The sequence below is a fragment of the Mytilus galloprovincialis genome, chromosome 2 (assembly GCF_965363235.1).
Source record: "Mytilus galloprovincialis chromosome 2, xbMytGall1.hap1.1, whole genome shotgun sequence".
Lineage (NCBI taxonomy): Eukaryota > Metazoa > Mollusca > Bivalvia > Mytilida > Mytilidae > Mytilus > Mytilus galloprovincialis.
In genome coordinates this window covers 42444653-42460402 of record NC_134839.1, presented here as the reverse complement: position 1 = coordinate 42460402, position 15750 = coordinate 42444653, and the positions used below count along the sequence as shown (strand labels likewise).

Below are 15750 nucleotides of genomic sequence, written 5' to 3'. Positions count from 1 at the left end.
AATAAGTTAACCTGGGTGATTGTGTTATACTGTAGTCAACAGGCAACACACTTTAAGTTGGATATAATATTTCGATATAAAGAAGAAAAGCAGCTAAAATAGAAAAACCAAGCTAAAATAATTGCCTCTCAATTTGAAAGGTTTTTTTTTTTTTAAATTTTTGGAGATTTTCTGTAATCATTTCGACATTATATTCTCATTCATGAAATCAGCTGTAAAGGTAATCAAATACAAGTGTTATAATCTGCTTGTAAGAATAATAATGAAGCTGAAGGCATCGATGCCAATTAAACCAAAGATTTGTGATCATTTGTGACTTTATTGATGTGGTGTCTATCTCATTTAAAAAAGTTAATTGCTTTTAGTAATACGTAAAAACTTCTGTTTACTTATAGAAGAAAACAAGGCGGCATGTTTGAAAAGTAAGCGACATAACGACAAGGAGTATTATATTGGTTGACTTCAATATTTTCATTTAGCACTACCGTGGTAACATCTCATTAACGCTATAATATCGCAAATGAAAAGAATGTATAGGGTTTTTGATGACACTGTCGTACCAGTGAAAGGTTTAGCACTATAAAACCAGGTTCAATCCACCATTTTCTACATTTGAAAATGCCTGTAACAAGTCAGGAATATGACAGTTGTTGCCCATTCGTTTTTGATGTGTTTTGTCATATGTTTTTGTCATGTGATAGGGACTTTCCGATTGAATTTACTTTTGACGTCCATGAGACAGATAAAAAGATATTTATGGGGATAAAACGTTTACCGAATTTAAAAATAGACCAGTTTTATTCAAATACTAAATGTATTACACATTCTAAATCGCACCGAGTCCAGTACCTATATATCTCCGCGGATTTTTGAGTGAACCTTAGTCCTATATATTGGTAAGTTTTTGAAGTCATTTGATATCTTCTGAGTTAAGGGCATACGATACAGTAGAGATCCCTCGTTGATTTTTTCTTAAAATTTTAATAGAAGGTCAATTTCAATGTGTACTTTTCAAATATGCAAAGAAAAAAGTACCTTCATGACTTACTTTTTGAGATAATTTGGTTCGACATTTGCATATTTGGAAGAAAATCCCTGAAATTTCATAAATTATGACTTTTAAAGAAAGTAACAATACTTTTGAACGAAAAGTCACAACTTAACCGGGTTTTTCGTAAAATATTCCCTTGATCCATGGCATCAACATGCTGAAAAAAGTTGAAGGTTAAATCAAATCATCATGTTCCGGATTTAGATTGCTATATATCCGGAATAAAGAAATTGACCATATTTTTGCGTCTTTTCGGAAGTGCAGAAAAAATTTGATCGTTGATTTTTTCCTGAAATTTTGGCGGAGTGTTCTTGAAACAGTACTTGATTGATTGCAAAAGAAAAAATTTGGGGTCCATGTGCTTGTTTTTTCAATAAAAGCCATATACCTTAATTATTTACGACGTCTGTCAGTATGTCGCTAAATTACGTTAGATTAAGTTTTAATCGCAACAACGTCGTGTATTTACTGCAATCAGCTATTTTACTATATAGATAAAGCTATACGTATAAACGTAAGCTTTATACGTCAATGACCTCAACTAACCTTTAAGCCCCGCCTACTTACCAGAACTACTGTATTTCATCAACAACGTCACATCACAACCATGACAACGTGTAGTAACAATGGTCAAACTTTTATGAATTTAAACTTGTTATGTCTTCAAATTGGTAATTTATATACCATGTTTATTAAATGTTATTAATAAAGTTCATTTTCCGGCCTGTTTAATAAATTTCATCAAAATGTCAATGTCTTACCGCCTGGACTACGGTCATAGGGAAATACCCCAAAATGGTACCCCAAGAGGGAAATTCCAAACACTTTTTTTTTTATCAATATTTGTTACATATATTTTTTTTTTTTTATCGATTTCAGTATAAAAACAATATACGTATAGTGTCTTGAAATAAGAAATTTATTTGTATTCGGCACGAAACCATGGAAATGCTCGGTTTAACCTCGCATTTCCCCCGTTTCTAAGCCTCATACAAATAAATTTCATATTTCAAGACACTATACGTCTAAGTCTTACATATGGAACACGATGTCGACGTTATTAATATGGTCGTGGTATTACAAGAGCCTGCTATAATCGCAGTAGAAGCGTGGTAAGGTCGCGTTGCAATCGGATAAATCGTGGTATGGTCGTAGTGGGGACGTGATGAGCGTAGAAAGATCGTAATAAGCGTAGTGAGGTCGCCGAACAAGCGTTGTTAGAACGTGGTATAATCGTAGCGGGATCGTTGTAGAAGCGCAAGGAATACGTAGTAGCAACTTGAAACTTACATTTTCATGCCGCTCATACTGCGAGCTCACCACGATCTGAATCTATTTTACATCGCGGTCTAGTGTGACTGGGGCTTAACATAAATATCAATTAATAGAATACCAGTATTGACAAGTTTGTTTTTTTACTTATAACGAATTAACGCAAACTTTGGAACGATAGTGTTTTATACTATTTCAGCACTGTTCCAGGTTAGGAAAGGGTTTGGCGTCAGCAAAGTGTTTTACTTCGCAACACTATATATGTGCATGTCCCAAGTCAGGAGCCTGTGACTTGTTGGCTGTTGTTTGTTGATGTATATCATACTATTTTCCCGTTTATTGTTTTGTAATTATATCAGGCCGTTACTTTTCTCTTTTGAATTGTTAAACCATTATTTTTCGTTTTTCGGGACCTTTTAAAGCTTACTTCAATGTGGTATCGATTTTGCTCATTGTTGAGGACCGTATGGTGATCTATATAATAGTTGTTAAATTCTTTGGTAGAGAATTGTCTCGTCGGCAATCATAACACATATTTTTCTATTAATTAAATTATTTCTGAAGCCTGGTTTGCTGGGCGATCTAAGAAAGGAAATTAACTCCGAATGCGATACCGTGAACTTTGATGTGACGTACATTTTATCAATCATTATGACTATATGATTCCACAATTGTTGGTGTTCAGATGATCAATGCAAGATATGAACGTTACTATTGCCTTTATCCTATATCCACAACCTCCAATGCTCATATACATCTATAAGTTCGGGATTTCTCAACTCACAAATACTTCTGTCAGTGAATGGGAAATTCATATTTTTTTTTATACACAACTACATTTGACGACATTTACAATTGGATTTTCACAAACCATGTTTTTAAAGACGTATAATTGTCTGATTATATATTTGTTTATTTGTCATATTTTTCTTCGGTTAATTTTTGTTTTTCTCCTGTTGCAAATAAAATTTTAGGAAAAACAAGAACGTGTCCATAGTACACAGATGCACCTCACGCACTATTATTTTCTTTGTTCAGTGGACAATAATTAAAAAAGAAGATGTGGTATGATTGCCAATGAGACAACCGTCCACAAGAGACCAAAATGACACAGAAATTAACAATTATATATAGGTCAACTATTGCTTCAACAATGAGCAAAGCCCATACCGCATAGTCAGCTATAAAAGGCCCCAAAATGACAAATGACAAATCAAACGAGAAAACCTTATTTATATAAAAAAAAAAATGAACGAAAAAAAATATGTAACACATTTTATAAACAAACGACAACCACTGAATATTACAGGCTCCTGACATGGGACAGGCACACATACATAATGTGGCGGAGTTAAACATGTTTAACTTAGTGGGATCCCAACCCTCCCCTAACCTGGAACAGTAGTTTAACAGTACAATATTAGAACGAACTATAAAAATCAGTTGAAAAAGGCTTTACTCATCAGTACAGATCATGGACAAAAATACAAGTGGACGTGGCCGGGTACTTGTACATCCCGACAAATAAGTCCACTGAATAGAACGGGCATTCGGGAGTGACGTAATTTATTGAATGACGCCATTGTTTGGTATGTCACGTCACGAACGTCAAGTTTTCATATTTTTCACAACAGCACGCAAATTGTAAGGTAAGCCAGGTGCTTCGGATAAGTAATTGAGAAGTTCTTTTTATGCTTTTGAAGCAAGACAAACGTAGAACTGAAGGTAATCCAGTGCTATGGACCAGAAAACAGTTCATATAATATAATACTCTCCTGTTGAAATATATGATAAATCGTATAAAACATGGCAAAATCCGTATCAGATTCACGACACATATGCCGTATCACCCTCGTAAATCTCAGGTTAAATGTTCTCTTTTACACCCAATCGGCAATCCTCGGGTTCGTGAATTCACAGGCACTTGTTTCTATCAATAGGAAGGTCGACTATACGGATAGTCGACGTTCCTATGGATAGAAACAAGTACATGTGGGTGCAGCCGAGTTTTACATCATAACCTATGGTGGTGCTCCTAATAAAGAAGGAAGATAAAGATCATATATATTCATACAAGTTCCGTTCGATATATTCAAGATGGAGGAGAGCGACAGGTCCTCCCCATCAACACCAGAAATATTGTCATATTCTGCTGACGAAGAGCCTTTAGAGCTTGCAAAGAAAGCTGGAAAGGTAAAAGGGATTTATTTCTTAATGCATTACACTCATAGATTTAAGTTATCTATGCAAAAAACCGTAGCCCCACAGGACGCAAAATTGGCGAACTTTTTTTTTTACGACTGGACACAATTACGAACGATTTCCAATGTTTGCCCTCTGAGATCATATTTATCTCAGAGTTTGCGAAATCTTTTTTCCCCTGTTGGTCCTTGAAGAAAATCTATTGGTCCTCACTATTAGTTCTATTGAAAAATACTAAAATTGTGTCAGTCCTACGCTAGTCCAAATAATTAACCTCACCGGACACAATTACGAACGATTTTTGAACTGTAATTAAGGTTTATGTACCCTTCTGTAGCCATTTTTGTACGAATTTTTTAAACCTCAATTGTATCAAAACTAAAGATATAATAGAGATAGGCCTATTGTAGAAAATCCACAGCCTTTATCCTTGTACTCTCATATTTGGCAATTTGATGACTGATAGATATAGGATTATTGCATGCAGTGCTAGCATTGATTTCCTTAAAACAAGTTTATAAATGTAGTTATTGGTTAAGACAAGTATAAATATGGCCAAAATCAAGTACACCTTTTAGGGTGCGCTCGACTTTAGTGACTCAGCACGAGGTGTTTTGGAATTTACAGGTTACTTAGAACTTTTTGTAAAAAATAAACACTAGCACATCATAGAAAATCAAGTGAGTAATTTATGTTTCAAATTTTATAACAAAAATCTCTGTATTTAAGGCTGTGGATTTTCTATAAAAATCTTGATTTATTTGCCACAAAGTCCTCCTTTTCTATTAAATGCAATGGAACAGTAAAAAATAATGCTTTGCATCAAGTTTCCCCTTGGAACACGTACAAAATGGCCTATCTCTATTATTCATTATATCTGTAGTTTTGATACAATTGAAGTTTTAAAAGTTCGTACAAAAATGGCTACAGAAGGGTACATAAACCTTAATATTTTTTTATGTAGATTTCTTTTTTTGAATTGTTTATACCATAGAATTTAAGATATATGAAGGCTTTCCATTTTGCATCATATCCCACACAATTTTTTATTCACGTTAGGATACTTTAGCATGTTTAGTAAGATTTGCGTGACCTCGTTTTACTGGTCAAGAGAGCCACATATGGACGCAATTCCGAACAGCACTATATTGATATATCTTGCAGAAGAAATCAATGACAACAGTCTAGATTGATAAAGCATACATTAATCTTTATCTTGATTTTTTTGTTTTTGTGTAAGTTCCTCCTTTAAAGGAGCACTAAATTCAAGGTTATCCATCTCGATTGTGTACTTATCATTCATCTATTGATTTTTTTTATATATAGGTCAAAATTTTTTTCGGAGTTCTCTGGACTTTTCAATAAAATTAACATATTTGCTTTTTACCATAAATAGGGTCATAAGAGTCTAAAAAACGTCAATTGTTGGGTGATTTGGGCAAGATAAAAGGCATCACGCATATGAACAGAATCAGGAGATATTTTTCTTTCTATATATTAACAAAAGAAGGCAATATGCACTTACCTTTATGTTTTTTTTTATATAACTTGCAGGTCAGATTGCCGTTCTTATAATATTTTCGGAATGATTTTGTCATAGTCACAAATGGTACATAAATTGTATTATCATGAAAACAAGGGAATTTTAATAGGGTTTTTATTTATAAAAACATTTATTGATAAATATAAATAAATATGATCTCAGAGGGCAAACATTGGAAATCGTTCGTAATTGTGTCCAGTCGTAATTGCGTCCTGTGGGGCTAGGTATCGGTACCGTTCGCCCTAATAACATGTTCGCCCTAGATCTGTTCGCTCCAAGTTCGTTCGCCCAGAGTCCATTTGCCCTACTATAAAAATATCAATATTCAGGGTATTGAAGTTGAATAAACTTATTCAGATATTTCTATGGTATATATATCATGTATATTCTTGAAATTTATGGAAACATTGAAATATTTAAAAGTTTATGGCTTGTTTATGATCATTAATTGTTCAATGACAAAATAATTCGGATAACTGATTATTGTGAAACTTGTCTTTTGATGGATTAATAATAAAAAAAAACGTTTTATTTTGATAAAATATTCAGCTTGAAATTAATAAAACCAATGATGTACAAACTGTAAATTATGAAACAGATTTACAAGTTCATTTATTTAAACTGCATACTTTCGTGATTGACTGATTGTATTTTGTTAACAAATATCAATAAAGATAAATACATTGTATTCCAGTATTCTACTCTGCAAATCAAAGGGAAAATGATAAATTGATTGCGGCAATATAGCTAAATATTCTGTCAATTTTTCAACAAACTTTAACATATTTTGTTCAAATACTTAAAATAATGCGACTAGACAACAATTAGAAAAAAATAATAATCAGGGCGAATGGACCCTGGGCGAACATGTATCAGGGCAACAGGTACTAGGTCGAACATGAATCAGGGTGAACGGACCCGGATTCAAATAATTATGACGTCTGGCAAGGCTATTTTATTTTTTTTCTTGGACGCCTTCCTACGTCAGAAAAAAAATTAAAATAGCCTTGCCATACGTCATAATTATTGGACTAGTCCTACGCAAAATTTTGGTGGTAAAATCCTGAGAACTGACACTTTTCGCGAACTCTTTTATTTATATTTATCAATAAATGTTTTTATAAATAAAACCCTATTAAAATTCCCTTGTTTTCATGATAATACAATTTATGTGCACTTGGTGAATGTTGATGACGATGACAAAATCATTCTGAAGATATTATCAGATGGCAATCTGGCCTGCATGTTATATAAAAAAAAACATAAAGGTAAGTGCATATTGTCTTCTTTTGTTAATATATGGAAAGAAAAATATCTGCTGATTCTGTTCATATACCTGATGCCTTTTATCTTGCCCAAATAACCCCACAATTAACATTTTTTAGACTCTTGTGACCCTATTTATGGTCAAAAGAATATCAGTGTTCTAGGATTCCCATTACCCGTTAGGCCAAAAAAAAAAATAGGTGTGTTTCCGGTCGCCCGACCGACCCTAATTTTTTGGCGCCGACCCTAACTTTTTTTTCCCGGAAAAAAAAAAAAAAAAAAAATCCGGATTTTTTTCGTTTTTTTCCGGAAACGGTTTTTGTTTAGTATAGCCTTTGAATGGCATCTTTTAAACGTTTGATTTCAAATAAAATTTTAATACAGTAAGCATTTGTGTGATACAGATTGAAGTCAAACAACGGCATGGCTTCTGCTATGGCCATCAGTCAAAGTGTGTTATCAATAACAATCGATGAGTGTCCACACAGGAACGAGATTTGGTATTTGTAGAAAAGCTGGCATCAGTTCTGTGAACTAAATTGTCTGAAAGAAACTGATTATAAAACAGGTCTTTGCTGAGACAGACTTTGATGGGCTTTCTGTGTAAGACTATAGCCTGACCCGTACAGATGGCATATCAGTTCTAAAAAGTTTGAAAATTTTATAAGCTGGAAGTCCTGGCCAAGTCTTCTGCAACTTTTGAACATGGACTATTCATATCTTGTATACTTTATACAATGAACTGATGAAAATAACCTGAAAGAATAACAAACTGATTATAAAAATACACAAAAAACAACCGAAGCAGGCCAGTAAAAAAAAAAAAAAAAAAAAAAAAAAAAAAAATACCTACCTACCGACCCTAATTTTTTGGGGCATGCAACAGGAAACACACCTATTTTTTTTTTTGGCCTTACCCGGGGTAAGTGGATTAGGACAACGGGTAAGTCATTTTTTAGCCTTTGTCACCCGGTGGTAAGTCAATTTTCAAGTTCGGGGAAGCCGAAAAACTCTTGAAATTTCCTGGTCCTCTTCAATTTTCCCATATCTGCTTTTTATTTTTATTAAATCACGAGAAAAAACTTTGATAAAAGATCGAAGATTTTGTCGATGTCTATCGGCGCTTTTATTCAAGCACTCGTTTACTAGGTGTAATCAAGCGCAAAAGAGACCACATTCTTCTATCATTCTAAAAGTCGGTCACGGTGTCGGTAAAATCGGAAAATCTGGATTGATAACTGGTGCTTAAATCGGGACATAAACGATTTTTTTTCTTGTCATCGGAGGAAAATAAACTTACAGTTGCATTTATTATAGCTCTTAATAAATTACATAGTAATAACTATAACATATTTGTCAAATTTAGTAATCAAATTTAGTAAGAAATCGTTTTTTTTGCGCCGTCCGCATTGGTTGGCAGATTTAACTTTTAGATGTGGGTAAGTAATTTTTTTATTGATCTTACCCGTGGTAAGTCAAGGTGCCAAAAAAATCCTAGAACACTGAAAATATGTGAATTTTATTGAAAAGTCCAGAGAACTCTGAAAGAAATGTTGACCTATATAAAAAAAAAATCATAGATGAATGCTAAGTACACCACCGAAATGGATGAACTTGAATTTAGTGCTCTTTTAAAGGAGGAACTTACAAAAAAAAAAAGAAAAAAAGAAATCTTTCCTTTAGGGGACGACCATTTGATATTCTGGGGGGGTTATTTATTTTTGTAAACTAAGAGGACAGATTATTCATTTTCTGCACTACAATAGTATTGAAGCAAGATTTTTCATTTTCATTAAAGCAAGGGACTGATTATTCATTTTCACAACTATATTTTTGATATTCGAAAACATATAATTTTTTAAATGATTTGTTTTTATAAATAATACATATACATGTAGTATAGTCAAGTCATTATGTACTATTTAATTAGAATAACCATCCCCCTCTGCAGAAATGAATCTTTTAAATTCCCAACTGCATATACATGTATTGCATACATACATAGTATTAAAGTTAAGTCATAACTAGGCACTTTGAAATGTATTGGCAAACATACTACAAAAAATTTTTTTGAAGGGTTTTGGAGCCACTGTAGGCCCAAGAAGCTATAGAACAAATGATGCAAAATCATGCTTTCTGGGTGTTCCGAAGACCCTTTCATAATCTGGAAATGAAGTTTTGTTTTAATAATTTTTTGACAATATTTTGGTCTCAAAGCAAAATGTATAAATTCAACGTAAGACTGAAGTTTCTAGGGACAACATCAAAAGACCAATGTGCATGATAAAGCAAAAATGGAATTCACATAGGTAAGCCTGTGGCTGCTGTTTTTTTTTTTAAACTCATGATCAAGTTCATAACAAAATTACTAGATTACAAAAGGAATGTTACACTAACAGAAAACAGAAGGGCAATCAATGAACAAAAGACAAATAAATAAGAAACATTGATCCCGAAAAATCAGGGCTATAAGTCTGAGGGAAAACAGAACTTTCTTCTTGCAAGGTCGTGAACACAATTTGATATGGAGACAAGCGGTTGGTTTAGAAATTTCCTACATGTAGTTACGGCCCTGTTAAAATAAAGGTGAGGTAAGGTTTCCTGAGACAATATACCTCAAGTTAAATGAAACCAATTTTCAGACATTTCAAGTATATTTAAATAGTATTTATACTTTTGTTATTAAAAAATTTGGGAAGTGTTTCACGATTTTTTTGGGGAAAAAAGATGAATTTATGAAGAATCTGGTGCCATCTCATACTTTCGATTAGACCTGCTGAGTTATTTATTTTCTATACATTGCAAGTCAGGTAATTTATTTTCAAACTACCACAGAACAAACCATTTATTTTCGTGATTATCAAGGCTGAGTTGTCTATTTTCAAAATCCTCCTGGCCCTCCCCCCCCCCCCCCACAGAATATCAAATGGTCGTCCCCTTATATAGGCCACACCAATTTGATTCCTTGTTCCATGGACCCGCCCGCACCTATTTTTTTCAAAACAGAATTTTTATTTATTTTTTTTATATTCCCGCATCCGCAAATGTAATCATGTCCATTTCCCGCACCGTTTTTTTTTGTAAATATTATAAAAAGATATCAACATTTGTTTTTAAAATTACAGTCTAACCTGTATATAACGATTTTAAACATAAAAGCACCCCAACACACTGTGTAAATATCTGTGAGAATATTTGTTTCAGCATGAAACCTAATTATCCAAAGTGGGAGTGCTTCGATATAAATTTATAACAGCGGAAATACCTGTAAAGAACAAAAAATTGGTTTCTTTCCCCCTTACTTATATTCCCTATCAAAAAATGTTCGTTGTTAGAATAAAGTACAAAGAACTTCTGAAGGATTTGCCTTCAACAGCAATTATATTGTATGCTGGCGAAACAAAACTATCCATAGCGGCTGCATGTTTATGCACCTGTCCTGATTGATTCAGGGGCCTGTCGTTCAGCAGGTATCGTTTGTTGATGTTGTTCATTGGTATTTTCCCGTCTCGATATATAAATTAGATCGTTGGTTTTCCTGTTCGAATTGTGTACGATAATATTTTGGGGTCCTTTATAGCTTGCTGTTTCTTCTGTATCAAAGCCCTGTGTAAAAGGCCGTACTTTGACCTGTGTTTGTTTTTATCAGGTTGAGAACAAACCTCCCTCAGACAAGGGGTCATTTTAATGATGTAGAAAAGAAAATAGAAATACCAAGGATTTGTATAGTTCTTCTATACAAAACCTTTGAAAACTTTTTTAGAAAGAGGAGAGTTGCATCATATTTTAAACAACTTTTTCTAAAAGAGGGGTTCACTTATTTTGAATGATATTAAACTGTTAAAGTAAATGTGTTATTAAATTTAACATGGTTAAAGTCCAGGAATATTACAAAATTCTTGGACATGTTTTAACCATTTAATACCAGATAGATATATAGTTCTTTGAGAAAATATGAGCCCTTTTGTACAAACAAATATATTATAACTTATATTGATCCCTCATAAAACATGTAAAAGGGATATTTATAACATTAAGGGGTTGCCCTCAAACTGATTATGACTTGGATGGAGAATTGTCTCATTGTCAGTCGCACATACATAGACCAGATTTAATTATTTCTTGGTGAACAGGGAAAAAATACTTCAGAAATTAAAGAAATTTCAAAGTACAAGTAATAAATCAAGTTTTAATATTGTCAAAACCTACTATTTTATGTTTACAAAAAAAAAATTATAATCGCTCGCCTTTACTTTTCACGCTTCGCCTCAAAAATTTGCAAATTAAATAGTTTTTTATTAAAATTTTCAAAACGTTCGCTCGCCCCAAATTTTGGAGTCCAAAAATCCGTAGAACAAGAAATTAAATTGGTGTGGCCTTACACTTGACCATGATGACTGACATTTCGTCTGCAACCACTGCTGATGTAATTGAAGTAAAAAACAAACCTGTGCATCTTATTTTCCTATGAAAATGTGTTTGAGATAAAGATTAATGTATGCTTTATCTATCTAGACTGTTGTCATTGATTTCTTCTGCAAGATATATCAATATAGTGCTGTTCAGAATTGCGTCCATATGTGGCTCTCTTGACACGTAAAACAGGGTCAAGCAAATCTTACTAAAGTAACCTAACGTGAATAAAAATTAATGTGGGAAATGATGCAAAATGGAAAGCCTTCATACATCTTAAATTTTATGGTATAAACAATTCAAGAAAAGTAGTCTACATAAAAAAAATTTAATCACAGTTCAAAAATCGTTCGTAATTGTGTCCAGTGAGGCTATTAACGTGTTGGTTGCTTTGACTCATACTATGACTATAGTCAAAATATCTGTATCTGTATGTTACACAGTGCAGATCGTGGATATATGCGCACTGGAAGGAGAGCAGGTTGGTTAGTCCAACCGTTGGAGGGCAGCCATGAAACCCTCAACTGTCTTTTGACATGCAATTTCCTCGTCCAGATGGTTCCACTCTACTTTTGTTTTTGGAAAAAAAGAGTTCTGTCGAATGTCTGTTTTGCAGTCTATTAATTTGTACGATCTGCTATTTCTGGTTTCTTGTCTTTCCACGATGTTTGTGTATTGGAAGTCACTAAATTTTTTTGCCTTGACTTGGCGTTTATTTCTTGTCTTTTGCAGGTAATTAGTTGGATCAATACCCGGCACCAATCCCTCAACCACTTTGTAGAACATAGTCAGCCTCTGATGTTTCCTTCGTTCTTGGAGAGGTGGTAGTTTTAGCTTAGAATGCATATTTGATACGCACCCGGTGTCTCTGGATTTATAATCGTGCAAGATGAAACGTGCTCCTCTTTTCTGTATGCTTTCTATTTTTTCTATTTCCCTAATGGGGAATGGGTCCCAGATGACAGCACCGTATTCTAGTAAGAATCTTACCATGGCTAAGAAGGCAAGTTTTTTGCACTCTTGGGGGCACTGGCGCAGGTTTCTTCTCAGGAACCCTAGTGTTCAGCTTGCCTTGCTTGTTGTTTTCCCTATGTGGCTGGCTCATTTTAGGACATCAGATATGTTAAGACCTAGCTAGGTAAGGATTTGTTTGTACCTGTTCTAGTATGTGGTTGTCTAGTCGGTAGAAGTGTGTTGATTTTTGTTTGAAGCTCATTATATAGCATTTTTTTGCGTTAAATTCCATTCCCCAATTTAGTGCCCATACTTCCAGAGCTTTTAGATCTTCTTGGAGAGTTTGATGGTCTTTTGTGTTGTTAATCTCTCGATAGAGTAGGCAGTTTGCAAATAAACGAATTTGAGATTTTACGCTTTCCTGGAGGTCGTTGATGTGGCATAGGAAAAGCAGCGGTCCTGTACTGTGCCTTGTGGTACGCCAGAGTCTACATGGGCATATTTTGAGTGCTCACCTTCTACGACAACCCGCATTGAACGTTTTTGCAGCAAATGCTGCTAACCGTTTGTTCAGATTTTCATCTATCTGAAGCTGTTTAATTTAGCCAGTAGTTTGTCATGTGGCACAGTATCAAATTGAAAAGTCGAGTATCGCCATATCGAGTTGAATGCCACTGTCGAAACTCTTTAGTAGGTCTTCTGTTGTGACTGAGAGCTGTGTTGTACAAGAGTAACCTGATCTGAATCCGTGATTTAAATTTGTCAGTATATTGTGCTTTTCCAGGTGTTTAACAGTCAGGGGACTTACTGAAATAAGTGATTTTTAAATCACTTATTTGAGTAGCAAATTCGAGGTTTTGTCACAAATTGGGATTTTGTAGTTTTTTCAAAATTTTAAACACATAGGTTTAAATAATATCTTTTAATTAGTAAAATTAAAAAATATGAACTTTTTGCTTCTTTTAAGTAGCAAGATTTATGCCTTTAATGCTATCATTTAGCTGAAAATTCTATTTTAGTTGAAAAAATGCTATAATAATGGCTTTACATAATGAACTGATAGTTTCTTAAAAGATTTTTCACAGCAGTGGGAGTATTTTTCCTGTGAAGTTCAAGGTTTCATCTTTAAGATTATGTAATAAAATTCTACTGTTCGCGATAAAAAATTCACTGTTCGGGTGTTGAAATTAGTGGGGGTAATTAAAAGAATGATACTTAAAGAAGTGATTTTTGGGAAGGAAATTGAGGTTTGATATTTAAACAAGTGATTTTTATGTCATTATCCTGGATTCAGTACAAGGTCATCACCTGAAATGACCTGGTCATCCTAGACAACACATGTACAGATGTTGGTTCTGATAAGTTTAGAAACATAATTAGTGCCTGGATCATTAGTATTCTATATTTAAAGCTACAATAAAATTAAATCACTTCTTCTAGTGATTAATTTGTACTACTTAAATAGGTGATTATTAAAGAAAGACAACTCTAACTTCCAACCTTTATTGAAATAATGTTACTTGAATCAGTGATTTAAAAAATCACTTGTTTAAGTAAGACTGTTTAAGGATGTGTTTACAGATGATGTGTTCCAAAAGCTTACATGATACACAGGTCAGTGAAACTGGTCTGTAATTTTCAGCTGCGTGGACGTCCCCCTACTTAAATACTGGAGCTATGTCTTCACTTAGCCAATCTTCAGGGAGAGTGCCTGTGTCAATTGATTTTTGAAAGATGGCAGATATACTAGGTGCGATTTCTTCTGCACATGTTTTAAGGACAGTGTTTGGTATTCTGTCTGGTCCCATTGCTTTGGATGGATTTACATTTTTCAATAATTTGTGTACTCCTTCTGATGTTATGCCCAATTTCAAAATATTTGAAGTTGATCTTTTTGTTAGTGGTGGTATTTGTGAGTTCGGATCTAATTTTGTGAATACTGATTTGAATTGGTTGTTTAGAATTTCTGCCTTTTCTTTGCTGTTGTTTGTGAGGCCTCCATTTGACTTTAGTGGTGCTACTTCTATATTATCTTGTTTCGTTGCTTTCATATACAGTAGTTCCCGAATGGTTTAGAACTAATCTTTTCAAAACCTGCATTGATGATGTCATTAATGTAGTTCCATTCTGCTTTTCTAAATTGGCGTTTGCAGTCTTTTTGGAATTGTTTATATTCTTTGTAGCTTCCAGTGTTTGGGGAAAGACGGCTTCAAGCCGTCAATTCCCTAATGGGGTTGGCCAGAGTATCATTCGCTCACGTCAATCATTTTGTTTTGATAGTTTGGAAACCCCCTCAAAATGTCATACTGAAATTGATGACAGGAGAACAGATTGACTTTAAATACATTTTTTACACATTTCCCTTCTGTTTCTCGTGAAATTATCGTAAATTGAGCTTTCCCTTACACTATATACGTTTCTTTTACAGTCCGGAAAAAAATCAGTATTACAAAATATTCTAAATATATCTAACCTAGTGACGTCATTGTTGGAATGCCACACAGGGATATCCTTCATTCATTATAAAAATCATTCACAGTATTTGTATACTAATTTAAAATCCGTATTTGTTAAATGTAAACCTAATGATGTTTGCTGTAGCATGTGTAGTGTCGATCATTCACACACCAACATGTAATGCTTACATCTGAGGCTATAATCAGATAATTTGTAGGTCAACTTTCGCGTTAAATAATGTCAATGGGGATACATGAGATTGGGGAGAGAAACGACAGTTTTCATTGTTTCTGTAAAGTTCTGTTTTTAGAATCTTCCTCCAATTCAGGAGCACCTCCATTGATGAGTAATTATACACTAAAATCAAAGTAAATGTTTCTGAACACTTAAAATGTGACATTTAGTATATGATAAGTAGTCTTCTATATAAAAAAAAATTTGTGTACCAACATAATTATTGAAACGGTAAAAAAAAAATTAAAAAAATTAAATGTTGCTTATATAAATTGTAGTTTATACCTATTGAGATTGGGGAGAGTTGTTAAAACTGCAGTTTTCATTCTTTCTGTAAAGTTATGTTTTTAGAATCTTT

The 15750-nt window shown here is 33.7% G+C and overlaps 1 protein-coding gene across 1 annotated transcript in view; it reads left to right on the top strand.

Annotated features, from left to right (window-relative positions):
- Nucleotides 1-4385: 4385 nt before the first annotated feature.
- LOC143063631 (sorting nexin-4-like) overlaps nucleotides 4386-15750 on the top strand; it is a 92613-nt gene continuing 81248 nt past the window's right edge. The window contains exon 1 of the mRNA XM_076235877.1: nucleotides 4386-4516. Within this exon, the coding sequence (XP_076091992.1) occupies nucleotides 4421-4516 (96 nt within the window). The 5' untranslated portion in view covers nucleotides 4386-4420. The remainder of the gene's footprint in view (nucleotides 4517-15750) is intronic.